General features: G+C 44.8%; 7 protein-coding genes across 7 annotated transcripts; 3 read left to right on the top strand and 4 right to left on the bottom strand.

Moving 5' to 3' along the window:
- Positions 1–358: 358 nt before the first annotated feature.
- On the bottom strand, positions 359–3082 carry I203_102114 (uncharacterized protein; the record flags this gene model as incomplete). The annotated part of the gene is made up of 4 exons (XM_065517029.1): positions 359–697; positions 770–1287; positions 1365–2463; positions 2588–3082. 4 exons carry the CDS (start codon positions 3080–3082, stop codon positions 359–361), a joined length of 2451 nt encoding a protein of 816 aa, XP_065373847.1.
- A 1126-nt stretch (positions 3083–4208) lies between these two features.
- Positions 4209–8850, bottom strand: I203_102115 (uncharacterized protein; the record flags this gene model as incomplete). Its single annotated transcript, XM_019146619.1, has 6 exons — positions 4209–4304; positions 4380–4421; positions 4498–4567; positions 4636–6077; positions 6139–7266; positions 7330–8850. 6 exons carry the CDS (start codon positions 8848–8850, stop codon positions 4209–4211), a joined length of 4299 nt encoding a protein of 1432 aa, XP_019004152.1.
- A 608-nt stretch (positions 8851–9458) lies between these two features.
- I203_102116 (uncharacterized protein) lies at positions 9459–12792 on the bottom strand (the record flags this gene model as incomplete). The annotated part of the gene is made up of 5 exons (XM_019146620.1): positions 9459–11214; positions 11300–11375; positions 11433–11525; positions 11589–12545; positions 12657–12792. The coding sequence occupies 5 exons, from the start codon at positions 12790–12792 to the stop codon at positions 9459–9461; spliced, it is 3018 nt and encodes a 1005-aa protein (XP_019004153.1).
- Positions 12793–13323: 531 nt separating this feature from the next.
- Positions 13324–14991, top strand: I203_102117 (uncharacterized protein; the record flags this gene model as incomplete). The annotated part of the gene is made up of 9 exons (XM_019146621.1): positions 13324–13362; positions 13424–13460; positions 13527–13577; positions 13657–13686; positions 13754–13989; positions 14087–14109; positions 14192–14315; positions 14394–14552; positions 14686–14991. 9 exons carry the CDS (start codon positions 13324–13326, stop codon positions 14989–14991), a joined length of 1005 nt encoding a protein of 334 aa, XP_019004154.1.
- Positions 14992–15488: 497 nt separating this feature from the next.
- Positions 15489–18081, bottom strand: I203_102118 (uncharacterized protein; the record flags this gene model as incomplete). Its single annotated transcript, XM_019146622.1, has 3 exons — positions 15489–17538; positions 17603–17952; positions 18031–18081. 3 exons carry the CDS (start codon positions 18079–18081, stop codon positions 15489–15491), a joined length of 2451 nt encoding a protein of 816 aa, XP_019004155.1.
- Positions 18082–18652: 571 nt separating this feature from the next.
- I203_102119 (uncharacterized protein) lies at positions 18653–20827 on the top strand (the record flags this gene model as incomplete). The annotated part of the gene is made up of 9 exons (XM_019146623.1): positions 18653–18799; positions 18968–19098; positions 19195–19294; positions 19387–19546; positions 19629–19689; positions 19761–20091; positions 20176–20290; positions 20357–20531; positions 20665–20827. The coding sequence occupies 9 exons, from the start codon at positions 18653–18655 to the stop codon at positions 20825–20827; spliced, it is 1383 nt and encodes a 460-aa protein (XP_019004156.1).
- A 611-nt stretch (positions 20828–21438) lies between these two features.
- Positions 21439–22317, top strand: I203_102120 (uncharacterized protein; the record flags this gene model as incomplete). The annotated part of the gene is made up of 6 exons (XM_019146624.1): positions 21439–21445; positions 21627–21632; positions 21883–21931; positions 22003–22078; positions 22160–22197; positions 22290–22317. The coding sequence occupies 6 exons, from the start codon at positions 21439–21441 to the stop codon at positions 22315–22317; spliced, it is 204 nt and encodes a 67-aa protein (XP_019004157.1).
- Positions 22318–22541: the final 224 nt, after the last annotated feature.

Genomic DNA, 22541 nt, shown 5'->3' on the forward strand with positions numbered 1-22541 from the left:
TTGGCTAAGAATGTGGAATTGGGTTGCCTCATTGAGTCGAGGTATATTCAGCAGCATCACCCATTGATATGAATGATTGAAAAAAAAATTATGCTTGTAAAGGGTTAATTCCGTCTGGTGAATAGTTGGACAAACACAGCTAGACTGTATAATGAATTGGACATTTTCATACATTTCAACTAAATGCATATTCATCTGTATACATGAAAGGTATCGCCCATTTCCTCTATATACTATACGAAGTACACCCAAATACTTCCCTTTTTCGTTAATGTACAAAAAAAGTCCTACATCAACTTGATAATTATTTTACTTGATTATATTCACCAACACGAATATCGTAAATAGTTCTGCATATCTAAACCCTCCTTCTCTTCCCCCGTCTCTCCTCTCCTTCTTCAGGTGCAGGTGAACCTACAGGCGTAGCTTTATCAAGATACTTCAATGCCTCTCGCACAGCAGAAGTCTCAATATCAAATCCTCTCTTCTTGTTATTATGAATGTGATCATGGCTCAACGAAGCTGAAGCTGAGGCTGAGGTCGAACTTGTAGGTTTGGCATTGATGGATACGGGAGAAGGTGGCATTGGTGAAGGTGAAGGTGTGTCGTTGTTGTTGAAACCACCCAAGACATTGGTTCGTCTAGCTACTACATCTGCTAATAGTGCGAGAGATGCAAATTTGGCATTGGGATGTGCCTAAAAATGAAGAACGAACTGGGGGTTAGTTGAGGGCATTTAAAGATTTATCAAGTGAAGTTATCTACTCACCTTCAATTGTTTCCAAGCTTGATCAGGCCTCAGCGTCTCATGTCCATGTTCATGTCCGTTCTCAATATGTACATGGACCATAGGTCCATTGGATCCATTTGATCCATTTGATCCATTGGATTTGTCCAATCCACCTGATCGGTCCTCATCATCTTCATGTATCGAGTCGAGTCCACCAAGTACGATCTCACCAGTACATCCCGAACTGTGTCCATGATTCCCTCCGCACAATTCCGGATTACCACAACATGCCATTTGAAGAGGTGCGAGTATCTTCGGGTCTGGGTCTTCCTCATATACTACTGTCGGAGGTGAAGGTAATTTCTTCGTGGATGGTCCAGGTCCTGGTACTGCTCGTGGTTCTTCGTTGGAAGCAGGTGAAAGTAAAGATTTGATGGACATACATCCATTAGGACCCGAACAGTTCCCGCAGCCCTTTTTCTCACTCGTAACACCTTCCAAACCCTCGGTAGCATCTGGGTGAGCATCTTCGAATAGGTGTTGACAGAACTCTCGACCTATCAGTACAATTTGAGAATCAGTCAAGGGTTATCCTAAACTTCATAGAGATGAGTTGGAAGTAGGTCGCACTCACCAAACGAATCGTTCCTACATGCATCACAATTGTCCGGATCACCCGTACATACAGCTTCCTTCTTCGGTGAAGTTGTTGTCGTCGTCGTTACGTTGTTCAACGTCCATATGGATGATTTGGTATTGGTAGAGATCGTAGATTTCGATTTCAATCTCAATGGAATGGCAGATGCCGAACTAGTCGCTCGTACGACGTTAGTAGCAGGGGATGAAGAAGAGTTGGAATTGGCTATTGAAATAGCTTTCGTTATACCCGATGAGCCCGAATGGTTACTTGGCGTATCTGACGCAGCTCTACAAGCGCAGAATCCTCCTCCTGCACATAATCCACATCCATCATCTATCGATTTGAACGATTTGGTAGGTGACGAGATGGTATTGGGTGAAAGAGGGATGATAGGTTTGATATCTTCTTGATCTACTACGACTCTACATAAACATTCTTCGGTAGAATGACATAATCCACATGTAGAAGGTTGAACTAACGTAACATCTTTTCGTACGGTGGTTGAAGTAGAAGATGAACCTTGTTGACATGGACAATCAGGATCTGGATTAGGACATATTGGACAATCTACCAAATCTCTCTTCTGACCATTCGAGGTCGACGTTGACGACGTTGTGGGTAATGAAATCGGCTGATTGCTGTAAGAGTTCCGCTGAGTCTGAGACAACGATTGTCTTCGCTGTATGACTGGACTCGGTCCAGGGACCAAAGAATCTATCGTGTTTTGATCTAATTCCATTCTAACAATCGTAGTTGTAGTTGTTGGAGGATTACTCATTCCCATCGATTTGCTATTCTTCAAAGATTCAATCTCAACTTTCAATTGATTAACCAATACACCTAATGATTTCTTCTCCATGTCCCAGACACTCCTCTCATTATTATACTCTATCATCTTGTTTTGTATCTTGTTCAGTTCATTCTTCAATCTTTCGTTATCAGCCTTCAAAGCTCTGGCGACCTCTTGTAATCGAACATTGGAATGGATCTCATTCGCTTCGTATTGTCGTAGTCGCTCTTCCAGCGTTTGGATATAATCTGTCCGTCTGGCACGATGAGCTCTTTGAGAAAGTCGATTTTGGGATTGGCGTTTCTATGACATAGAGAAAAAATCAGTCTTGATAACAGATTACGACGGCGAGGACGACTTATCAAGCAGAAGTGATGCAACATAATATTTTGTTTTGGAATGAATGACCGCAGGATCGATGACTCACATTATCAGGTTCCTCCACACTGACTTTCCTACCTGGTTTTGCACGTTCAGGTAACACCCATTCTTTACTCGGCTTAGCAAATATCTTTCCGGCCGAAGAGGAGGTATCTTTCCCCGCGACCAAGAGCGGCGCTACCGCTGCCGTTGAGGTGGAAGTGGAAGTAGGTGTGGATGCCGTCGAAGATGTACGGGAAGGTAATGCTGGACGAGCCGATGATGGGGACGGAGATGGTGCAGATGAAGTGTTTGCTTTTGAAGGAAGAGGGATCTTGGCAGATGATGAACCCGAAGGGTTTATAGGCGGTCTAGAAGAAGAAGAAGAAGAAGAAGATGGTTTAGGTATCATTGGTCGTTGACCGGTTGATGTTGCAGGCCGAGGTTGGACTTTTGCATTTTGAGTGGATTGTCTAGGTAACATTGTAGGACGAGTGGCGAATGAAGAGGTTGATGAGGAAGAGGTGGGTGTCGGTCTGGGTTGAGGGATGGCGACTGACATTTCCCAGACTGTCTGCCTCGTTGGTCTGTCGTACCCTTGTTATAGTTGAATTAGATGAGGTGAGCATATGATGGGGATAGCGAGTGAACCACTTTTTCGCAGTATGATGAAGGAGTGAAAGGACAGAGTGTAGAGATATGATTTAAACGAATGAATGAGTAATTCAAAAGTCGACTTGCAGCTACAGCAGTAGTGTCCAATCCAATAGAATGCACCAGTGATCTGATTCGGGTCAAGAACGCTTGGTTTTCTTTTCTGCGTACGAGTAAGGTAGGTTGGTCGTAGATTACGCTAACTTCGATTACTGTACTTTTACTAGAGTGCTCCACGATGGCAAAATTTGTCTCTCGTCTCTTGTCTAATCAGATAGCGCCTGGTCCCTTTGTGATTGGTGAGTGCAGCGCTCTTGGTTCTCTGATTGATCGGCCGATAAGAAGGAGGTCGATCGAATGTAATGTATGAAATGATGTGGTTGACAGAGATGATGCATGGATCCATGGATCTTGAATGAGTTGACTCACCGTCTCGCATGCGACTATGGCGCTATGCTACGCTGTGAGGTGTGGTGTAGATGAGTGAGGAATCGGCCGACATGACAAAGAAAGAGGTGTGAAAAAAGGAATCTAAAGAGTACTCGCAGCCGAGCAGAGGATGTTTTACCCATTCAGGGTACTCGTAAACTACTCGAGTAATCCCTTTAGTAAGGACCACACCCTCCGTTTATCTGATAAGTAAACCCACCCAACTCGCATTACTCCTCCTCAACCCTCCAGCCCCTGATTCAAAATTCAAATACCACACACTTTAACAGTTGCGTTATTGGCTAATTGACTTGAGGATACCTGCGAATCCTCCCGACTCTGACCAATAGAACGGATCCAAATTAGACGGTGTCATATCAGATAAAGCAAAAAGGTTTCGGACTATAAACCCGATCTAATGTATCTTACCATGCTCACATGGTCAAGAAGAGTATTGTGCTACAACGTGATGAGGGAGATGCATGCAAGATATGAAGATATGACCATGAAAGAAAAATTGAACATATAAATGTAAATTGAAAATGATTTGTACGATGCTTTATGTAAGAGGGAGACTCAAATCTATGTAATTGCGACTTATACAGTTAATTCAACCATCCTCGACAGGTTGCGGCACCACATAAGCAAGGTACCCTCAACGCAGGATCAGATTCCAAGGGGAATTTATAATCGTATAGGATCTAAACAAACGCAAAGGTTTAGAATGTCAGCGATTCAAGGTCTACTGTTTGTGCATTGAAACTGGTATAACTCACCTCTTCTCCTGGATACAAGGTCCTTTCAGCGTAAATGACAATCTACAAGATACCAAAATTGGAATATCAGCTATTTGACACATTTACAGCCGATGTAGCTGAATCGACCCCAACCCACCTTGGACTGTCCATTGACTTTGATGATCTTGGCATTGGCCGAAGGATCACATGAATGATTAATGAGTCGACTACAATCATCCCATCAGCACAGCAAGAAACAATGGAGATAGATATAGAAGAAGACTTATCAACTCACCTGACACTGCCTCTGAAAGTCGCATCACAAACCACATCATTATCAATCCTAAACAGATAACTCGATCCTATCCCTTGTTTCAGATACTTTTGTTCCCTTACATCTGCAATCGCCGCTCGACAAAGTTCCCCAACGTATTCGCAGACCATCTCCCCTTGATGGATCATCTCCATCGCATACAGACCATATCCCTCTATCGCAGACCGGGCGAAACGAAGTTGTTTCTTACGTATACGCAATTGGTTGAAAGCGAATAGTTCCGAGTCGGTCACATTGATGGAAGATGATTGAGTTTGTCTATTCTGATCTCTACCTGCCAATCTTGCTGTTCTACCCGTCGTGATTCCAGCTCCAGCCAAGGATGACGATGAATCCTCAGCAGCGGCAGTAGTAGCTTTGTTACGCTGTGGTAGATAAGTTGATTTTGAGGCGGGTGCGACCTTCTTGTGTCCCTCTGCGCGCCATGATCCAGAGGTATGATGCAATGGATGAGCAGTATCTAGCAATACTTCTTCCTCTGCCTTGGCATCATCTGCGAATGTAGGTTCCACACCCTCCTTGGCAGCTGCCAAAGCTCGACCAAGCCAATAGGCATCTTCCTCGTCGACAATGGAAGATCCAATGAATTTCTCAAAGTCAGATTTGGGTCCTTTCTTCTTCCCACCAGTTTTCTTAGCTACTTTGACTTCCCCTTCCCCTCCAGCGGAAGGTTCTTGATCAAGGGTAATTTCCGCCACTTCAGGTTCTGGTGGAGGAAGGATCTCGACGATGGGTTCGTCGATGGTGGTGACTGGTGAATCGAGTCTTGCTTTTTTGCTCTTCTTCGTGATTTTAGCTTTGGCAGGTCGTTTCTTCCCCTTCGCAATGGGTGTTTCTTCTTCTTCAGTCTTCTCCTTTTTCATCTCACCAATCGAACCTTTATCAGCAGGGAGAGGAGGTGCAGGTGATATAGAATCCTCATCTATATCCATGGCCATCTCATCCTTCTCGACTGCCGATTTAGCAGGTTTGCGAGAAGCAAGCAGCTCATCATCTGAGAGAGAAGAAGCGGATGAGAAAGAAGGTACCCTCTTCCTAGGTTTTATCAACGGTATATCCTCTTCTTCATCACTACTTTCGTCCGACTCGATCATCCTCGACCTGATCTTCTGAACCTCTTTAAGTCTATCCGCTTTAGGTCCGGTCGGCGTAGCAGTCGGAGCAGGTCGGTTTTTCTTGGTGATAGTCAAGTATTTCCAAGTACCTTTCTCCACATTTGCCTCACCGACAGCCGTCACTGCAGGTCTCTCGTCTTCAGCTTTCTTGTTGGCTGTAGGAGGAGCTTTGACGACTAGAGTCAAACGATGTCCTCCTATGGCGGTAGTATCGAGGACTCGTTGAGCACGATAAGCCGCGGTATTATCTGAGAAGAGTATGTACCATCCACTGTGATTATACAGTATCTGATGAAGGTATAAAGCACAGTCAATTAATCAACAATCCTATTTCATGAGGTCGACTCACCTGAGAAGGTTTGAAAGCTTTGAAATGATCTTTTAGGAGATTCTCATATTCTCGCTCAGGGGGAAGAGCCTTCGAATCGATAAATACATGAGCCATACCATTCTTCAGCAAATCCTCTTTCATCCTCTCCATAGCCTTTTCATCTTCTTTCGTCGGTTGAGGTGCACCCCTTCCATTCACTCTCCTTCGACCATAAGGCGACCTGTCACGAGATCTATACGCAGGTCTAGCATGATCATCTTCACTGTCCGAAGTGAAATCTGAAGAATAATCCGAATACGGGGTCCTCGATCTCGATCTTGAAGGAGCTCGCCTTGTACTTGGCGTGTAAGAGTCTGACTGATCATATCTCTTGGACCGGTCGTAGTCCGCTGAGGTGGTATGACGGGAGAACGGAGCTGCGGTAAAGGACGATGCGAGGTGCTGGACTGTCTCTGGTCGAGCGGGTAGTCCGAGGGGCCGAGAAGGTAACATTGTAGAGTGAGGTGGTGGTAGTGGTCGAGAAGGGAGTGAACCTGGTCGGGACGGTAAGCTATTCTGAAAATTGGCGGGTTGAGTTGGTGGCGGTCGGATGTAAGGTCTGGAAGGGAGCGATCCAGTGAGAGGTTTGGGGATAGAAGGAATAATTCTAGAGATAGACGAATCGGCGCGAGGAGTTTGCGCGCCTGCCGAAGAAGGTGTACTCGTCCCTGCTGCTGTGGGAGGGATGAGCGAAGGTGTTGATACAGGTATAGCAGGTTTAGGTACGATTTTGGGTTTGGGAGGATACCTTCTAGCCATTTCATCTTTTATTGCTTGTTGAGTTCTAAGCCCTCTTCCGTCTAAGACCACTTTTATCTTCTCATCAGTATTCAAGCTGATCCTCTGTCCATCGCAGATCCTAACCACCTGACAAGCTACATCATGAGCTGTGCCCGTTCTTCCATGAGGTGGTCCGTCGAATTTGACCCAGCATATACCGAGCTGCATACCCGATTTAGTGTCCATCTTAGCATCTATATCCTTTATCCTACCATGAGGTCGAAGGAATTTACTGATCTGATCGGTGGTCGTCAGAGGACTAAGACCAGTGATTAGAACCGCTGCAGGTGGTGGTGGTGGTTTTGGTCCTGTGGAATAATCATCCCACTGAAAATGACATGATGTCAGCTCATCTGATCATATACTGGAATCAATGTCAGCTCAGCTCACCTCATAATCCACCTCGTAGAAAGCAGTGCGGCATTTCCTAGTTCCCCTACCCTTGTTGAGCTGTTCTCTTGATATTTTCGCTCTAGGATCGAACACTTCCACAGCCTGACCATTCTCAACCCCATCGTACCGTTCTTTTCCTTTGACATTGAGGAAACTACCGATCCCAGGTCTGGGTTTAACGCAGGCTGGAGGAATGTATGGAGGCGGAACATAGGGGGGTGTGGGAGTTCTCGGGGGTGGTGGTGCGATTTGAGCAGATTCTTCAGGCTCCATATTCACATCTTCATCGTCACTTTCAGCTCCAGCTTCCCCAGAAGGCGATTTAGGTCGTATCGACAGATCTCTGAAGTGGAAGGAAGGGGGTGCATTCGAGGACATTGGTCCAGGTGATGGCGGAGCAGGTGGAGGAGGTGGAGGAGGGGAAGAAGGTTCTACGGGTGGTGGTGAAGGTGGTCGATCATTACTTGAAGGAGGCGGGGGAGGTGGTGGTACGGAGGAAGAAGAGTGTATACGAGAAGAAGGGGAAGAAAAGAATGAACGAGGTGCAGAGGGTGGTGGTGGAGGTGCCTGTGTGGGAGGTGACGGTGGTGGAGGAGGCAATTGATAGTCATCTGGAGGAGGTGTTGGTGGTCTGAAATCCTCCTTTCCTTCTTCTACTTCTTCTAGTAAAGGTGGAGGGGAAGGTGGTCCTGATCCAGGAGGTAACGGTGGTGTAGGAGGTCTACCATCTGGAGGCGGCGGAGGGGGAGGGGGAGGGGGAGGGGGTGTACCAGCCGGACTTGATTTTTCAAAATCCATATGAGGTGGTCTAGGTCTCTTGATCATCCCATTGTTCACACCCACACCTCCAAATGATATCGATACTTTAGCTCTGGAATGTTCATCTGTAGGTAAAAAGTTGGCTCTATAACTATTATCCTCTTCTGAAATATGTTGTCCACCTGCAAGTGACTTGTTATGTCGTTTCTTGGGTGATGTCGGCGGTCGTTTAGGTAATTCGGATATATTATTACTAGATGAGCTTGCTATACTGGTCGATGAAGGAAATTGGCTCAGACTGGGTGTGGAAGACGGTTTCCGATTAGGTGCAAGCCCAGAAGGGATATTGATAAGGAAGGGCGGTTTAGGTGAGTTGATGCCAGAGGTGGGAGAAGAAGTGTATCTACTTGATTCGCCTATCCCATTTGTACGGGGAGTAGATATCCCATTGATCGGTGAAGATGAGATGGATGGTTTGATTTCCAGACTATTGAGTCTGGCACGGGAAGGTCCAGCGATAGCATCTGAGCTGGACACACCATTTTGCGACATCACTGAAGATTGAGATTGGGGGAATGCGAATGAAATCTTGTCATGCCTCGGATTCAACCCTTCAGCAGGTCCAGACGGGGATTGCTTGACTCTCAGAGCTTTTGGTCCGGTGGGTGGGACCCTTGGGCCGGAAGGTGCTGAGAATGCCGGTCCGTTGCTGAACGAAGATGAAGATGGCCGCGGAGGTAGATGAGGAGGAGGAGCCATTATGTCGGCTCGTATCTATGATAAAGCGACCATGCGAAGCGGATGGCAATAATGAGGATAGGCCCAGGAAGAAGGTGAGCGTAAGGTGTCTGATGTCTGTCGATCAGATGGACCACGCGTTGAGTTTAGGTTGACCTGACCGGGAGAAAGGAGAGAGGCAAGACGGCGTGTGTTTGCGATGACACAGATACCCCCCTGCTCTTGTGCGTTAGGCTACAGAGGTGAGAAGTGAGTCTATGACTGAGATTATCTGTCGATGTGAATGACTATCGGATGGATATATGGATGGGCTGGGATGGATGTTTTTCCTTTTTTCGCAAGAGAGTGAGTGAGGGTGTTACGACATGATGAATCGCGTGCACGGACATTTCACTATCTACGCCCCTCTGCAGTGGCAGACCATATTAAACGATAACTTACCCATCACGGAACCAAAAACAACAAATACATCTCATACATCTGATACATCTTATACAGTTAGGCTATGATAGATATGATGGACGTAAGATCAACTTCAGATCGCACAGGAAACAAGCATACATAGCAGAAAAAAGGTACTTCAAATGTCCCACAAACTCAAAGTGAAAAAATATACACCTTCCCCAAAACTACGCTTCGATCCCTTCCTCAGCTTGAGCCAGTATCTCGCCCACCTTCTCAGCGGCATCTTTCTCCTCCTCGGTGGTAATGGCAGTACTGACGATACCCTGTCGGTAAACATCCATACCTTCTCCTTGCTTCAGTACATTCTTCTCGCTGAGTTCAGCTTCGGCCTCAGTTGTGACTTCAGACGGTACTGCCGTGGTGGGCACGGATAATTGAGATACCGTCGGATCATTTGGTAAAGTAGGCGTAGGTGGTACGCTGTCGATGCCTCCATTACCATTACTGAAGGTCGAGGTCGTCAAGGGCATGGGTGAAGCATACCCATTCCCATTTCCACTCGAATTGAACGATTCTTGGAAATTGATGAGATCTTGAGTAAGTTCATCCATCAACTGCATCGATTTCGTTTGTTCCGGCATCGGCGAACTCGTTTTCCCTTCTTCTTCAGGTCGTTGAGGTTCTTCTTCCATATTTACATCTCCGTACAAGTCTCCATCGACAGCAGCAGACTTCACTTTGGTGAGTTTGATCCCTAACAATCTCGCTCTTTCTTGCCTTTTACCTTCCTCCACCTGCACCCTACCCACATACTCCAATACGTTCCTTACCCGCTTCTTCATCTCGGCCGTGGTTATCCTTTTCACCGGATACCGTGGTCTGGCGGGTGGGTCCAGTTGTGCGGTATTCTGATCACCTACCACCTCCCTTCCTGAAGGTTCGTCAGGTAATACAAGCTTCCCATTCTCATCCCTTTCCTCTGAGAAAGGTCCATATCGTTGATTGTGATAATGATTTCTAGGTAGATAACTCAGTACTCTGGGTGCAGGTACCTCTAAAGCATTGGGATTGGTTGAGGGTAAGAGATCCGCAAAAGCCGATAGATGATCAGGTAAGAACCACGAGAGATGATTTGCCGATTCAGGTGTCAAAGGGTGATATACCACTGGCGCAGCTGCCAGAGCTCCAGCACGTCGTGTGCCGTGTTCATGTTGCGCTGGCTGAGCTATAGGAACAGGAGTTGATGCAGCTACCCTACGAGCGGGAGAGGGTGCAGCAGCTGGAGGTTGTTGTGGTAATGTGGAAGGGGGTTTGCGATAAGTATATTGATTAGGATGTTTAGGTTTGCTGAGATTGCTAGGTTCGACCGATCCTTCGTCCTCGTCTCGCTTCCTCTTCCCTTTTTTAGTCCTTTCCTTATCTTCCGCTTCATCCTCGTCATCTCTCCGTCGTTTCTCACCCCTTTCCTTCTCCTTTTCTTCCGCCTGGGCGACCTCATCCGTTTCATGAGGAGGCGACAGCATCTCAGCTCTGCTAGCTTCTAAAGCAGCTTTGACCTCTTCCTCGTACGCTGCGTCCCTAGAATTCATCGTACTTCTCCTCTTTGGTTCTTTAGCAGACAAAGGTTGAGGTGAATTCGAATCTCGATCGGGCGATATAGACGATATTCCTCTGACTCTACGACCGGTATGGGATTTGATAGCATCATTTTTGCCTGAACTCGAAGGTGGTTTGTCCCGAGTGATTGAGGGGGCAGGCTGTCTCCCACGTGTACTTCTTCGTCCATCCTGAGTCTCGACTTGTGGACTGGTAGCTTGTCTCTTGTGATGCGAGCGAGATAAGGGTTTGGGGGGAGGTGTCGGCTCGGGAGCCTCTTTGGATGGTCCTTCCGGCCAACGTTTCGACTGGGACGGTGGGTAGTCATCCCGATCGTTATGTAGATTTTCCAGGTTTTCAGGCGAGGGCGGCACGAATCCTCCTCTACGAGTTTACCAATAAGCTTTGTCAGCTGGCTATTTAGGAGGAACGAAAGAGGTGACGGTCGAATCGAATAACATCTACTCACGATTTTCGTCCCAGTCGCCGTATCCATTTCAGTAACGGTTGATGTCTTTCTGGCTTACATTCCTCGCAAAAATATTCTGCATGACAGTTTATTTCAGTATGACATATGCAGTACGGTAGCACGGTTGACTCACCATCTGGTGCTTCTTCGTCACCCCATATACCCATACATTCACCATGCTGCCATACATTGCACTGATCACACTGAATCATCATTACGTCGATATCTGATGTACCCACATTAGCATGTCGTTACGCTCACCAGGTTCCCATAAAACCATTCGACTCACCTTCTTTGTGACATACACATCGAGTAACATCTTTGACTTCTTCCTCTTCTTCCTCTTCCTCCTCCTCCCCCTCTTCTTCTTCTTCTTCTTGGTCCTCCTTCTGTTCATCCTGCTCATCATCAACTTCCACCGCGTGTTCCTCCACCTTCTGTTCCTCCTCCTCCTCTTTCTCTTTCTTCTGCTTTTTCGATGAAAAACTTGTTCGTCTAATCTCAGCAGGTAGTAGGTGATCATCCAATAACAATTCATCTTCACCTCTCCTCTTTCTAGTTTGTCTAGATGCCGAACCAGATCTTTCGGTATTTGATAAAGGCGTAGTAGCCAAGGGTGTATTCTCACCTGATCCAGGAGGTATATTCAGTCCATTTCTTTTGTAACTTCTAGTATGTACTGGTGTCACTTCCTCATTTCCATCTTCATTGGCTTTCCCTATATCATTGTCATCTAAACCAGGTTCTTCCTTGACCGATACATTTCCAAAACTCCTAACTGTCCTATGACGTCTGTAATCTTCCCAATCATCTTTCCCCTCCCCTTCTTTTTGCTCCTTTACATCTGTTGCAGGTTCAAGTTCGGGGTCAGGATCAGGATCAGGATTGGTATCTTCGCTTGTTGGTGGAGGAGGTGTGAGACTGGCATTGGATAGACTTTGTACAGGTAGTTTTTCCAGTTCAAGTTCTGCTTCTGGTTGTACGTCTGGACTGACCGATCTAGCTGAGATAGCATCCTCTTCTAATGCCGCACTGTCCGTAGGCAGGACTGTGCTTGCGGTAGGAGGGCCAAGAACGATGTCGGGAGGTGGGGCTAGACCGCTGGGTGTGCGGACTGCAGGTGAACGCGACGCAGCCTGAGGAGAGTTTTTAGGTGAATTTTTCGGCTGTTTGGGTGGTAGAGGAGGGAAGAGCGGTCCGGTAGTTGGTGGGAGTGGATTACGTCCTCTCGTACGTCTAGGTTTACCTATACGAGATTCCAAAAATATTGTTTAGCGATGTTCTTCTTCTCGCATCATCCTGTAGGATTTCTTACGAATAGATGGGCTGTCGATAGCCAGCTTCGTTTCGCACTCACCATCTTCCACATCCTCCATCTTGGGGGTTGCACTCCCTATACTTGGACTTCTGAGGTTCTTCACCTGCATGGATGATTCTCTGGCTGAGCGGATGGTCGATGTAGACGTCACTGACGTCCTACGCCTATGATCCATTTTTGGTATTGGTTCCCGCTATGAGCGGTGTCGGGCGAGTAGGTGGATATGATGGCGAGCGGAAGAGTCGACGAGCGAAGCAGGGCTGAGATACGGGATGGGGTAATGATGAGCAAGCAGTAGTGCTGATTGAATGATGGTTGGGAGATAAGGCCGTTAGTGGTGAGAGCAGCTGAGTTATACCAAACTGGGAATGGGAGTAGGAGTAGGAACAGGTCTGATCCGACAACCGTAATTATAAACACGCGTAATGAAGACGGGATCACCGTGGGAAAGTAGGGAAAGTATCAATCCAACTTGGATTTCCGAAAGCAGCAACTGTCCAGTATCATATCGAAAAGTTGAAATCCAAAGCTCAGGATGAGGATGAGGATGAGGATTGCAGAGTGGATGATTGGCCGATGGATAGACGTCTCATCAAAGTATCAACAGAAACATAGCATTGACATTGACAACAAAGCAACCTGTATGCTTCACAGATCTATATTCCGGACGATTCCAACAGCTCGATTCAGTATTCCCAAAACATTCATGTCCAGTCCCATCGCGAAGAGAATGAAGTCCACCAAAGTGAGTTGAGTTGATTGACTACGATTGGAACATGTGGTTGATCAAGTCATTTGGAATGTAGGTAATCGGTACCCACTCTGGTACATTCCACTGTGATGGTAGGTGTATATATATACATATCTACAATTTTTTCAAAGGGGTCCTAGCTGACGAGACACTCATAGAGGCACTTGCTGTGTTCATGCTTCGATTGACCGATGAATTCAAGGATGCCGGTGAGTCGACTTCGTTCCGTTCTAACATCCGCATACCCATCTCCATCTACTGATTCCATGGGGTGAATTATTGTTATAGACCTCGTTAGGACTCGTGACCCAGCTAAGCGTATGTACTAGCGATCACCCGATTGTACAATAATAGCAAAACTTATTTCGATGGTTACCTCTATTAGTCGAACCACTTGATATCATAGTGGACGTAGGAGGAGTATACTCCCCCGAGAAACATCGATACGACCACCATCAAAGGGGTTTCTCAGAAGTGTTTGGATCAGGTGGATTCGATAAGATCAAATTGTCATCCGCCGGATTGGTCTACAAGCATTTCGGTAAAGAGATTATTGCGAAGAGGTTAGGTGTTGATGTGCAGAATGAAAAGGTCGAGACATTATGGTTGACCTTGTACTCTGTAAGTAGGATTTACTCGAATCAGGTCCTCTTTATTCCATAAATCACAAGAGCAGGGGAATTCTATCGCGCTGATATTCGTTCTTTTGATTATATAGGAAATGATCGAATCAGTTGATGGGTAAATTTACCTCATCCCTATACCTAGATGTATCCACTCTGTCATCTCAGGTTCAAGCTGATGGTACTTTCCAATGACATAGTATCGATAACGGAGTCAACATCTCTTCTTCTCCTTTATCATACACCCAACGTACCGATCTGAGCTCAAGGGTCAAGAGGTTAAACCCGAACTGGAACGAGGAAGCTACAGATGCCATATACGATGTGAGTTGGTTTTGGTCAGCTTTTGGTTAGCATCGCTAGTCCCATGTATTGATTACCGATTGTTCATGTCGGTAATAGGAAAAATTCGCTCAAGCATCTAAAATAACTGGAGAGGAATTCCTATCTCAATTAGATTATTTCGCATTTGCTTGGTTACCCGCTAGAGATGTTGTCAAACAAGCTATAGAGAAGAGGTTGGAGGTTGATCAATCGGGTCAAATCGTGGTGTTCGAAAAGGTAAATCTAAAATCTATTAAACCGATCAACCAATCAATCAAGAGTACATCCCAATCCAAACCCACTTTGTCTTCGGTTTACTTTTTTGATATGCTGTGTGAGGAGATCTGAAAGCTAATTTCGATTTTGATAGTCTTGTCCATGGAAAGATCACCTATTCTCCCTCGAATCTACCCTCCCTTCCAAGATCCTCTACGTATTATATCCCGAATCCGACTCACCAGGTTCAAAATGGCGTATTCAATGTGTACCCGAATCAACAGATAGTTTCGTCAATAGGAAATCCTTACCTGAACCATGGTGTGGTATGCGTGATGATAAATTATCACAAATCAGTGGTATCCCCGGTGGGACTTTCGTCCATGCGAGTGGGTTTACGGGTGGTAATGAGACTTTTGAAGGTGTTTTGGAAATGGCTAGGAAAGCTTTGAGCTTTTAATTCTGTTTTGTTTTAATTAAATTAAATCAAATTAAATCTTTGGATACCTTGAACTTCTTGACTTTGTTGAAGGGTTGAAGGAAAATATCGATGGTATGGTTGGAGGAGTCATTTGAATGGGCTGTTTTGCAAGATTACCATGAAGAATTTTCCATACAATATCAATCATGTGTATGCATATATGGAAACAAGTAAATATAACATGGTATAATAGATATCCAATCAGATCCGATGAGATCATAATGACGATGCAGATAGTGCGGTTGATAAGTGAAAAAAGAAGATGAAATGAATAACGATATGATAATATATCTTATACAACATAATCTATAGATATACCTTTCTCCAAATCAATGTGCTGTATCCTTCCAACAAGAGTAACTAAACCGCTTCTTATGAATACCATTGAACCTGATCCTGATTCAAAATCAGATCCAGATCCAGCTCCAAATGTAATAAGCTTAAAAACGACAATCACCAATCCAGATAAGTATTCTTCACCTCCCTCTAACAACCAGATAACCCCTCTCGGAGTCACCTCTATCAACCTTCCAACCCTTCCGCTCCAAATCATTCGATACAGCAGGTCCCAGCACACCTTTATTATTTACCGAATGTCTACCTACTCCAGTGATAATGATAAATCTACCTTGTTCGGTAATCTTCCACCTTTCCAATCTCCTTTCTTTCTCGACTTTCCACCATTGGTCTAATTGTTCATTGGCGATTGTGAGAGCTTCGTTAATCGTTAGATTATGTAAATCGATAGATTGATTTCTCCCACCAACCCCTCCTCCTCTTCCTCTTTCAACATAATTATGATTATGACTAGCCGTATGGGTATCGGATGTTTGTGGTTGAAGTTGAGTTTGCAGTTGCGAATTCACTCTCAATCTGGCAGCTTTCAATTCCCAATCTCTGGCTCTCTTCGCAGCATCCATAGCTTGAGAGGCATAATGTCCAGCAATAACTCCTTTGACGGCTCTCCCACCTCCCGCGACTCCATTGACATTCGGTCGGAAGTTTCTCCCAGCAGCTCGAATGACAGTTTCTCTTCGGACTCTTTCGAGCTGAGCGTTGGCCATACATTCTTCATATGTCATCTTCCTCTCTGGACGACTAGAAGAAGTAGACTGAGAACGTGAGTGTGGTATGGAGTTCGTGACAGTACGCCAATTTTGAGGATGTACTTGTTTCCCATTACCACCCAGTTGCCTGTTACCTAATTTAGGTGATGAGGGAGCGGATCCAATCGGCGAGAATATCTCATGAGCGTCCAATACCATCGGACTATTCAAAGAAGATAGACTAGTCTTCGATCCTGGTACTTCCCTAATCTTAGCTTCTCTTATCGCTCCTCCAAATAACGGTTCTTCTTTCACTTTGGTAGGTCTGACCTTTTTCTCAGGTCGAGTCATCTTTCCTGGTAAACCCAATCCAGATTTCGAAGGAGGGTGAGGGATTTCATCTACTGATTTATTGGATATAGTGGAAGTAGCTGAGGTCGATCGAGCCATATCAATAGCTTGGACAGGAGGTAGATTCAAAGTGACAGTTTGAGGTTTTGATGTAGATGGCAAGGGTGTAGAGTCGGTATTGATTTTATAATCAGGTTGACCTGTGGGATCGGAGAAACCATCATTGTTTCCATCATGATCGTCACTTGACCAGTCTGAAATGTCTTTCAATAAATCCATTAGATCCATAACAGTAGCTATATCTTCCCCTGCTGCATGTACGCAAATCTCCAAATCCCTCTTCATCAAGCCTTCTTCCCTATCTTCAAACATTGAGGCATATATATCTTCTAGGATCATCCGGGATGACGAGTCAGTCTTGGTAGGATGAGCAGGCAACTTGGCGAGTGAAGCTAAAACAGCAGAATAGGTCGAATGGTAATTTGGTGAATGGAGATGAGATGAGAAATGGGTAGAAGGTTGAGATAGAAGATCAGATAAGTATGATGATAAGGATGTGACAGTATGCCAAGGATTATTCGCTGATACCGATCTTATTTCGAATCTGCTAGGTGAAGATGATCTACTGGTTGGAGCGGTCGATGTTCGAGATCTGGCGGAGGGAGTCGGTGTATGTTTACGCTGGAGTGTATCGACTAACGGGATGGTGATTGTATCCTTCTTCTTCTTGGACTTCTTCGTAGAAACGGGATCGGGCCCGGAAATAGAATCGCCGTTAGTGGATGATCGAGAATGAGATCCAGATGGTAAAGGAAAGGCGATGTTATCATAATTGGGTGTGGAGGTGACGATGGGTGAAGATTCGATTGAAGGTGGTTTGGAAGATGCTTTGGAGGATGGTTTCGATTTTGATTTCGATCTTGCTGTTGACCTTTTTGATTGAGTAGTTTCCCATTCCTCGACAGCAGATTCAGGTTCAGGCTCAGAAAGTACTTTGATATCTTGTTCATCTTCTGGCCAATGTCCTTCTTCTTCCACATGGCGTATCAGTTCGAGGGATAGTAGGTGGTCTATGGCATCTTGTAGAATAGGGTAAGAGTGCAATACCGAACTAAGTTCCGATTCCGGACTGGACGACAGAGACAGAGTCAATCAACTTGTGACATTCCAAGCAAAGATTTCGAACAACTCACGTTGAAGGGAAAAGCGATTTCAGCAAATCGACTTCATCTCCATATTCTTCCGTACCATCCGATTCACTCCAGGTAGTCGCACCAGTACTCGTGCTCCCATTTACATTCGTACTGGTAGTATTGAGACTACCCAGTCTATTCGACAGGTCGTCAATCCCACTTTGACTGGTACTTTCCGTTCCTGCCCAGCTTTCAGCAAATTCAGAAGGGATATCAGGATCAGGTACAAGAGTAGCTTCCAGTATACCCAATTGATCTTTGATCTCCGGTAATTTAGATTTTAGTTCGGATGAAGGGTAGTCTGATAGGATTGCTAGGATCAGTGGTTGGTCGATCAATGGATAATCAGCCTGAGAGATTCAGGTGAAAAAAGAATAAGGTTGTTGTCAGCTTGTAGATCTACCGGAGATGCGATCGAGCAAGCTCACAGCTAAAACAGCAGCCAAGGATCCTGGATCTATATGTTCTTCCGTCTTCATCTCGGTCATAGATGGGGTTAGGAAGGGACAGAAGGGGGAAAGCGAAGGGATTTATATAAAGTCGGACATTTCAGTTGATCAGCTGAAATGTTTAGATTAGGTTATATCGCGTCTTGTAACATGAAATTATGGTGAAGGTTGGGATGATCTGAAGGGAGGTTGCTTTTTCGCGATTCACGTCGGTCTCATCATAATTTGTTCGTTAATATGCGTGTGATCTCCAATAAATTATGCACGATGAATGTGGGTTGATCTGGAAATGAGATTAGATGAGATTAGATGATCTCGAGATCGACCAGGCAGGAGTTGAACGTCATTCTACCGTTAATCATGAATGAGGGATGTCACGTGACTCAAGACTCTGGTCGATACTCATAAGATTTCCGAGCGCAAAAAGTTGAAGAAAGTGAAAACAACCAACAACAATTTTCACTTTCAGTGCATACATCTATATCATCACAGTTCGAGCTACAACACAGATAGCAGATAGTCACATTAGGAAGTAACAACAATAGCTGGCAGACTGGAACATCCTCGACAGATATATCACCGAAAAGACACATTCATCAGTATGCCCAGGGTGGTCAAACCTTCGAAACAGCGACATGATCCACTTCATGTCCAGATCGATGCGGATGAGTCATTGAGGAAATTTGGTAGACCGAGTAAACCTAGTAAGAAGAAGTCGATGGAGGCTGAAGAACTGGATGACGAGCCTGTGAGTGATTCTGTACCTCTGGAATCACCGTGATGTACGAACATTGTATTCCCACATCTATTCGGCTGAGCATTCACATGGCCACTTATCGATACCGCCCATTTGTCAATCTTTATTGCATGTCAAGGATCACGTTCGCTGATCCTCTGCTTACTTCGAATGGTTTAGAAAGCAGAAGATGCTCGAATGTCCATGAAGATCCTCGACCTAGCTAGAGAACAGCAGGAAGAGGTTAATCGAGAATTGGGTCAAGGTGATGATGATGACGAGGCTTGGGAAGATGAGCATGAGGCTGAACCGTGAGTTCCTCTATTACATCTCTTGATGCCAACAGGCAGCTTGGCATGTATCTTTCACGACAGACTTTCAGATTCAGCTGATACAATACATTATAGATCGAGAAGACCCAGAGAGATAGCTCAAATCCCAAGTGATGATGAGGATGAAGAGGATTTTGAGGAAGGTGATGTGTCAGGTGAAGAATATGCTGAGCTTGTGAGTTGTCTTTTTTCCTCATTCGATTTGATCTCGCAAAACCCAATCACTGAATGAATTTGAGTACTGATGAGTTACACAAAACCTCATAGGAGATCGACCCAGCAGATCACGCTACTTTAGATGCGTTGAATGCAGGTCATAACCAAGCTGGAACTTCGGATGAACCTGGCGAACCACCGAAAACTTTAGCGGATTTGATTTTCAGTAAGATGGAAGGTGGTGCAGTAAGCAAAGGACTCGAAGATGAGGGTGAGTCTCTCTTTACTTCATTTTGGACATTAAACCCAAGCTAATCGATCCATTCTCTTCTATTGCTATTGTTTGTATACAGATGAGGGACCACCTGATCCGAAAAAGGGGCTTAATCCAAAAGTCATCGAAGTATATACCAAGTAAGCTTCTTGATACCACACTTTCCATATCAATCACCTTGATCAAGCTAACGAATGGTCACCTCTATCAGAGTTGGATTCCTCTTATCTAGATACAAATCTGGACCTTTACCCAAAGCACTCAAAATCTTACCTTCCCTCCCTCATTGGGCGCAATTACTAGCATTGACGAAACCTACCGAATGGACCCCTCACGCTACTTTTGCATGTACCAAGATATTCGTATCGAACTTGAAACCTACGGAAGTACGGGTATTCTTGGAGGGTGTCTTACTGGATAAATGCCGAGAGGATATGAGGATGAATGGAGGGAAATTGAATGTACATCTGTATGAGGCGTTGAAGAAGGGTTTATACAAACCTGCTGCGTTCTTTAAAGGGATCTTGTTCCCTCTTTGTGAGGTGAGTATGAGCACAACCTTCCTTGATCCATATCATTGATGATAACGAAATTGCGCTAATCGTGTTATGCGATACTCTGATCAGACCGGCTGTTCACTCAAGGAAGCCGCCATAGTAGCATCCGTTTTATCGAAAGTATCTGTACCGGTCTTACACTCTGCTGCTGCTTTGTTGAGATTAGCCTCAATGGATTATTCGGGTGAGTCATTGCTATACCCTCCCATCTTATTTGTACTGAATGCTGATTGGCTATATGTCTTTCTAGGACCAAACTCCTTGTTCATACGTATATTGTTAGATAAGAAGTACGCCTTACCATACAAAGTGGTAGATGCGTTGGTATTCCATTTCATCAGATTAGCGAATTCTCAAAGAAGTAGAACGGGTGAAGATAAATTACCTGTTTTATGGCATCAGAGTTTATTGGTTTTCGTACAGAGGTGAGTAGTTCGATGCTCTTTGACTTCACCGTGCACCAGTAGGACCGATGAGTTCAGTTCCTTTCGAAATCTCATTCCATACCTTGTAGTATCAATACAAGAATACCGCTGATCATCTGGATTTCTTTCACAGGTATGGATCAGATCTAACACCCGACCAGAAAGACGCTTTGTTGGATGTCATTCGATCGAGGCCCCATCCCACGATCAGTTCAGAGATCAGGAGGGAAATCGTGAACTCGGCCGAAAGGGGTGCACCAAGACCTGAGGACGGTGAAGATGTTATGATGCGTTAGAAACGTTTGGGGTGATTCGCTGGTGTGGTGTTTTACCTTGGTCTGCATGGACTCCTTATGTTTGTATAGTAGTATTCTATGAAAAGGCATTCTTGCATATGACACAGGATAGACAGTTTTCGGTTGGAGCCTGATGATAATCCACCTCATGATACAACCACGTCATACTATTTACTCGTGCACAGACCCTCACCCTCGAACCTCACCCGTATGTTGCAACCGCCATATCCAAGGGATTATAGGAGCATGATCGAGTGATACAGCAAATCACCCCAATCACGTGACTCGTGACCCGTGACTGTACATTACGATTTGGTAATATACAGTTGTACGTGAGGGTATATACCCGTTTGGGTAGTAGTAACAAAGCCAAATAGAGACGCGTCTCTCTTTATGATACCTTACTACGGTAAACATTCCTTTCCTTCGTACTACACTGTGCTACCATACTGTACTACCAATATATCATCAGGCCATTTCATTCCCCCTTCTCCCCCCCTCTTTCTTTTCTTTTTCTTTCTTTTTCTTCACCATACAACCAAACAACCCACTGATCACTCATAACAACTTTTAACCGTTTTCAACAACCAAACCAATCTCAATAATTCATAATGGCTCGTAAGTATATGCATTCTTTCTGTATCATACGCGGTGGAGGTTGTTTACCCCCCATTCTCCTCTCTCCTCACTATACCGTCCGAGGAAAGAGAGATCGTCGCGTATGGATGAATGGATCAATCTTACTCAAATCATTATATATACTGATGCTGATGATTTCTTTCTCTCCTGCTTGTTATAGCCAAAGGTAAGTTTCCAGGTGATTGACAGTCTACACCGGATATGCATATCGAGGACATCCACCAAAACCACAACCAACCAGCCATCTTCCTCCCATCCTTCCTCATTCCTCTTTTCTTTCTCCTGGACCTGGACTGAAAGCGTAATCTGATCAGACTTAAGAGGATGAAAAGCTGATCTCTCCTTCTCCTTTCCTCATATTCTTCGCACTCCCAATTCACGATGGTCATCAAACGTCTAACTCATCCTGTCAACAGCTGCTACTGCTGAAGGTAAAAAGGGTGGTGCTAAGAAACCAACTCCTTAGTGAGTATTTTTTTCTTCACTCTTTTTCTCTTTCCTAGCGTTTATTGACCATCAGCCCTTTATTCTCTCAGCAACGAATACATGAAAGTTCAACTTGCCAAACTCAAGGCCGAAGCTGAGAAATCAGGTAAACCTTCAAACCACCGAGTAAGTCGAGTCTCGACTTTATTATCTTCCTGATTACCTTTGATCATGTCCTGATGAATCTCGCTTGAATTGGTAAAATAGGAAAACTTCAAGAAAGTTGCTGAATCCTGGAAAAATGCGTGAGTGATCAACTCGCGAATCTCATTTCGGTATATCCGCTATCTGAGAAATTTACTGATTTTTTTTTGTTTTTTTCAACTTCACTATATAGTCCCGAGAACCCTGTTAGTATATACTGATTCCTTGCTTTTTAACACTTCCTCATGATATTTAAACCCATCGGCCTGCTGACTTGTTCATGCTGTGCTATCAATAGAAAAACAAGAAATAGACGATTCATTTCGTTTTCATCCTTCTAGGTTTTTTCTCGATTTCCGATTTAACAATTTTCGATTTTCTATTTTCCCCCCTTTTTCCAGATACGATGAGAGCAAGTTGGAAGAGACAAGAGATGAAGTGATTT

The sequence above is a fragment of the Kwoniella mangroviensis genome (genome assembly GCF_000507465.2).
Source record: "Kwoniella mangroviensis CBS 8507 chromosome 1 map unlocalized Ctg01, whole genome shotgun sequence".
In the NCBI taxonomy this organism is placed as follows: Eukaryota; Fungi; Basidiomycota; class Tremellomycetes; order Tremellales; family Cryptococcaceae; genus Kwoniella; species Kwoniella mangrovensis.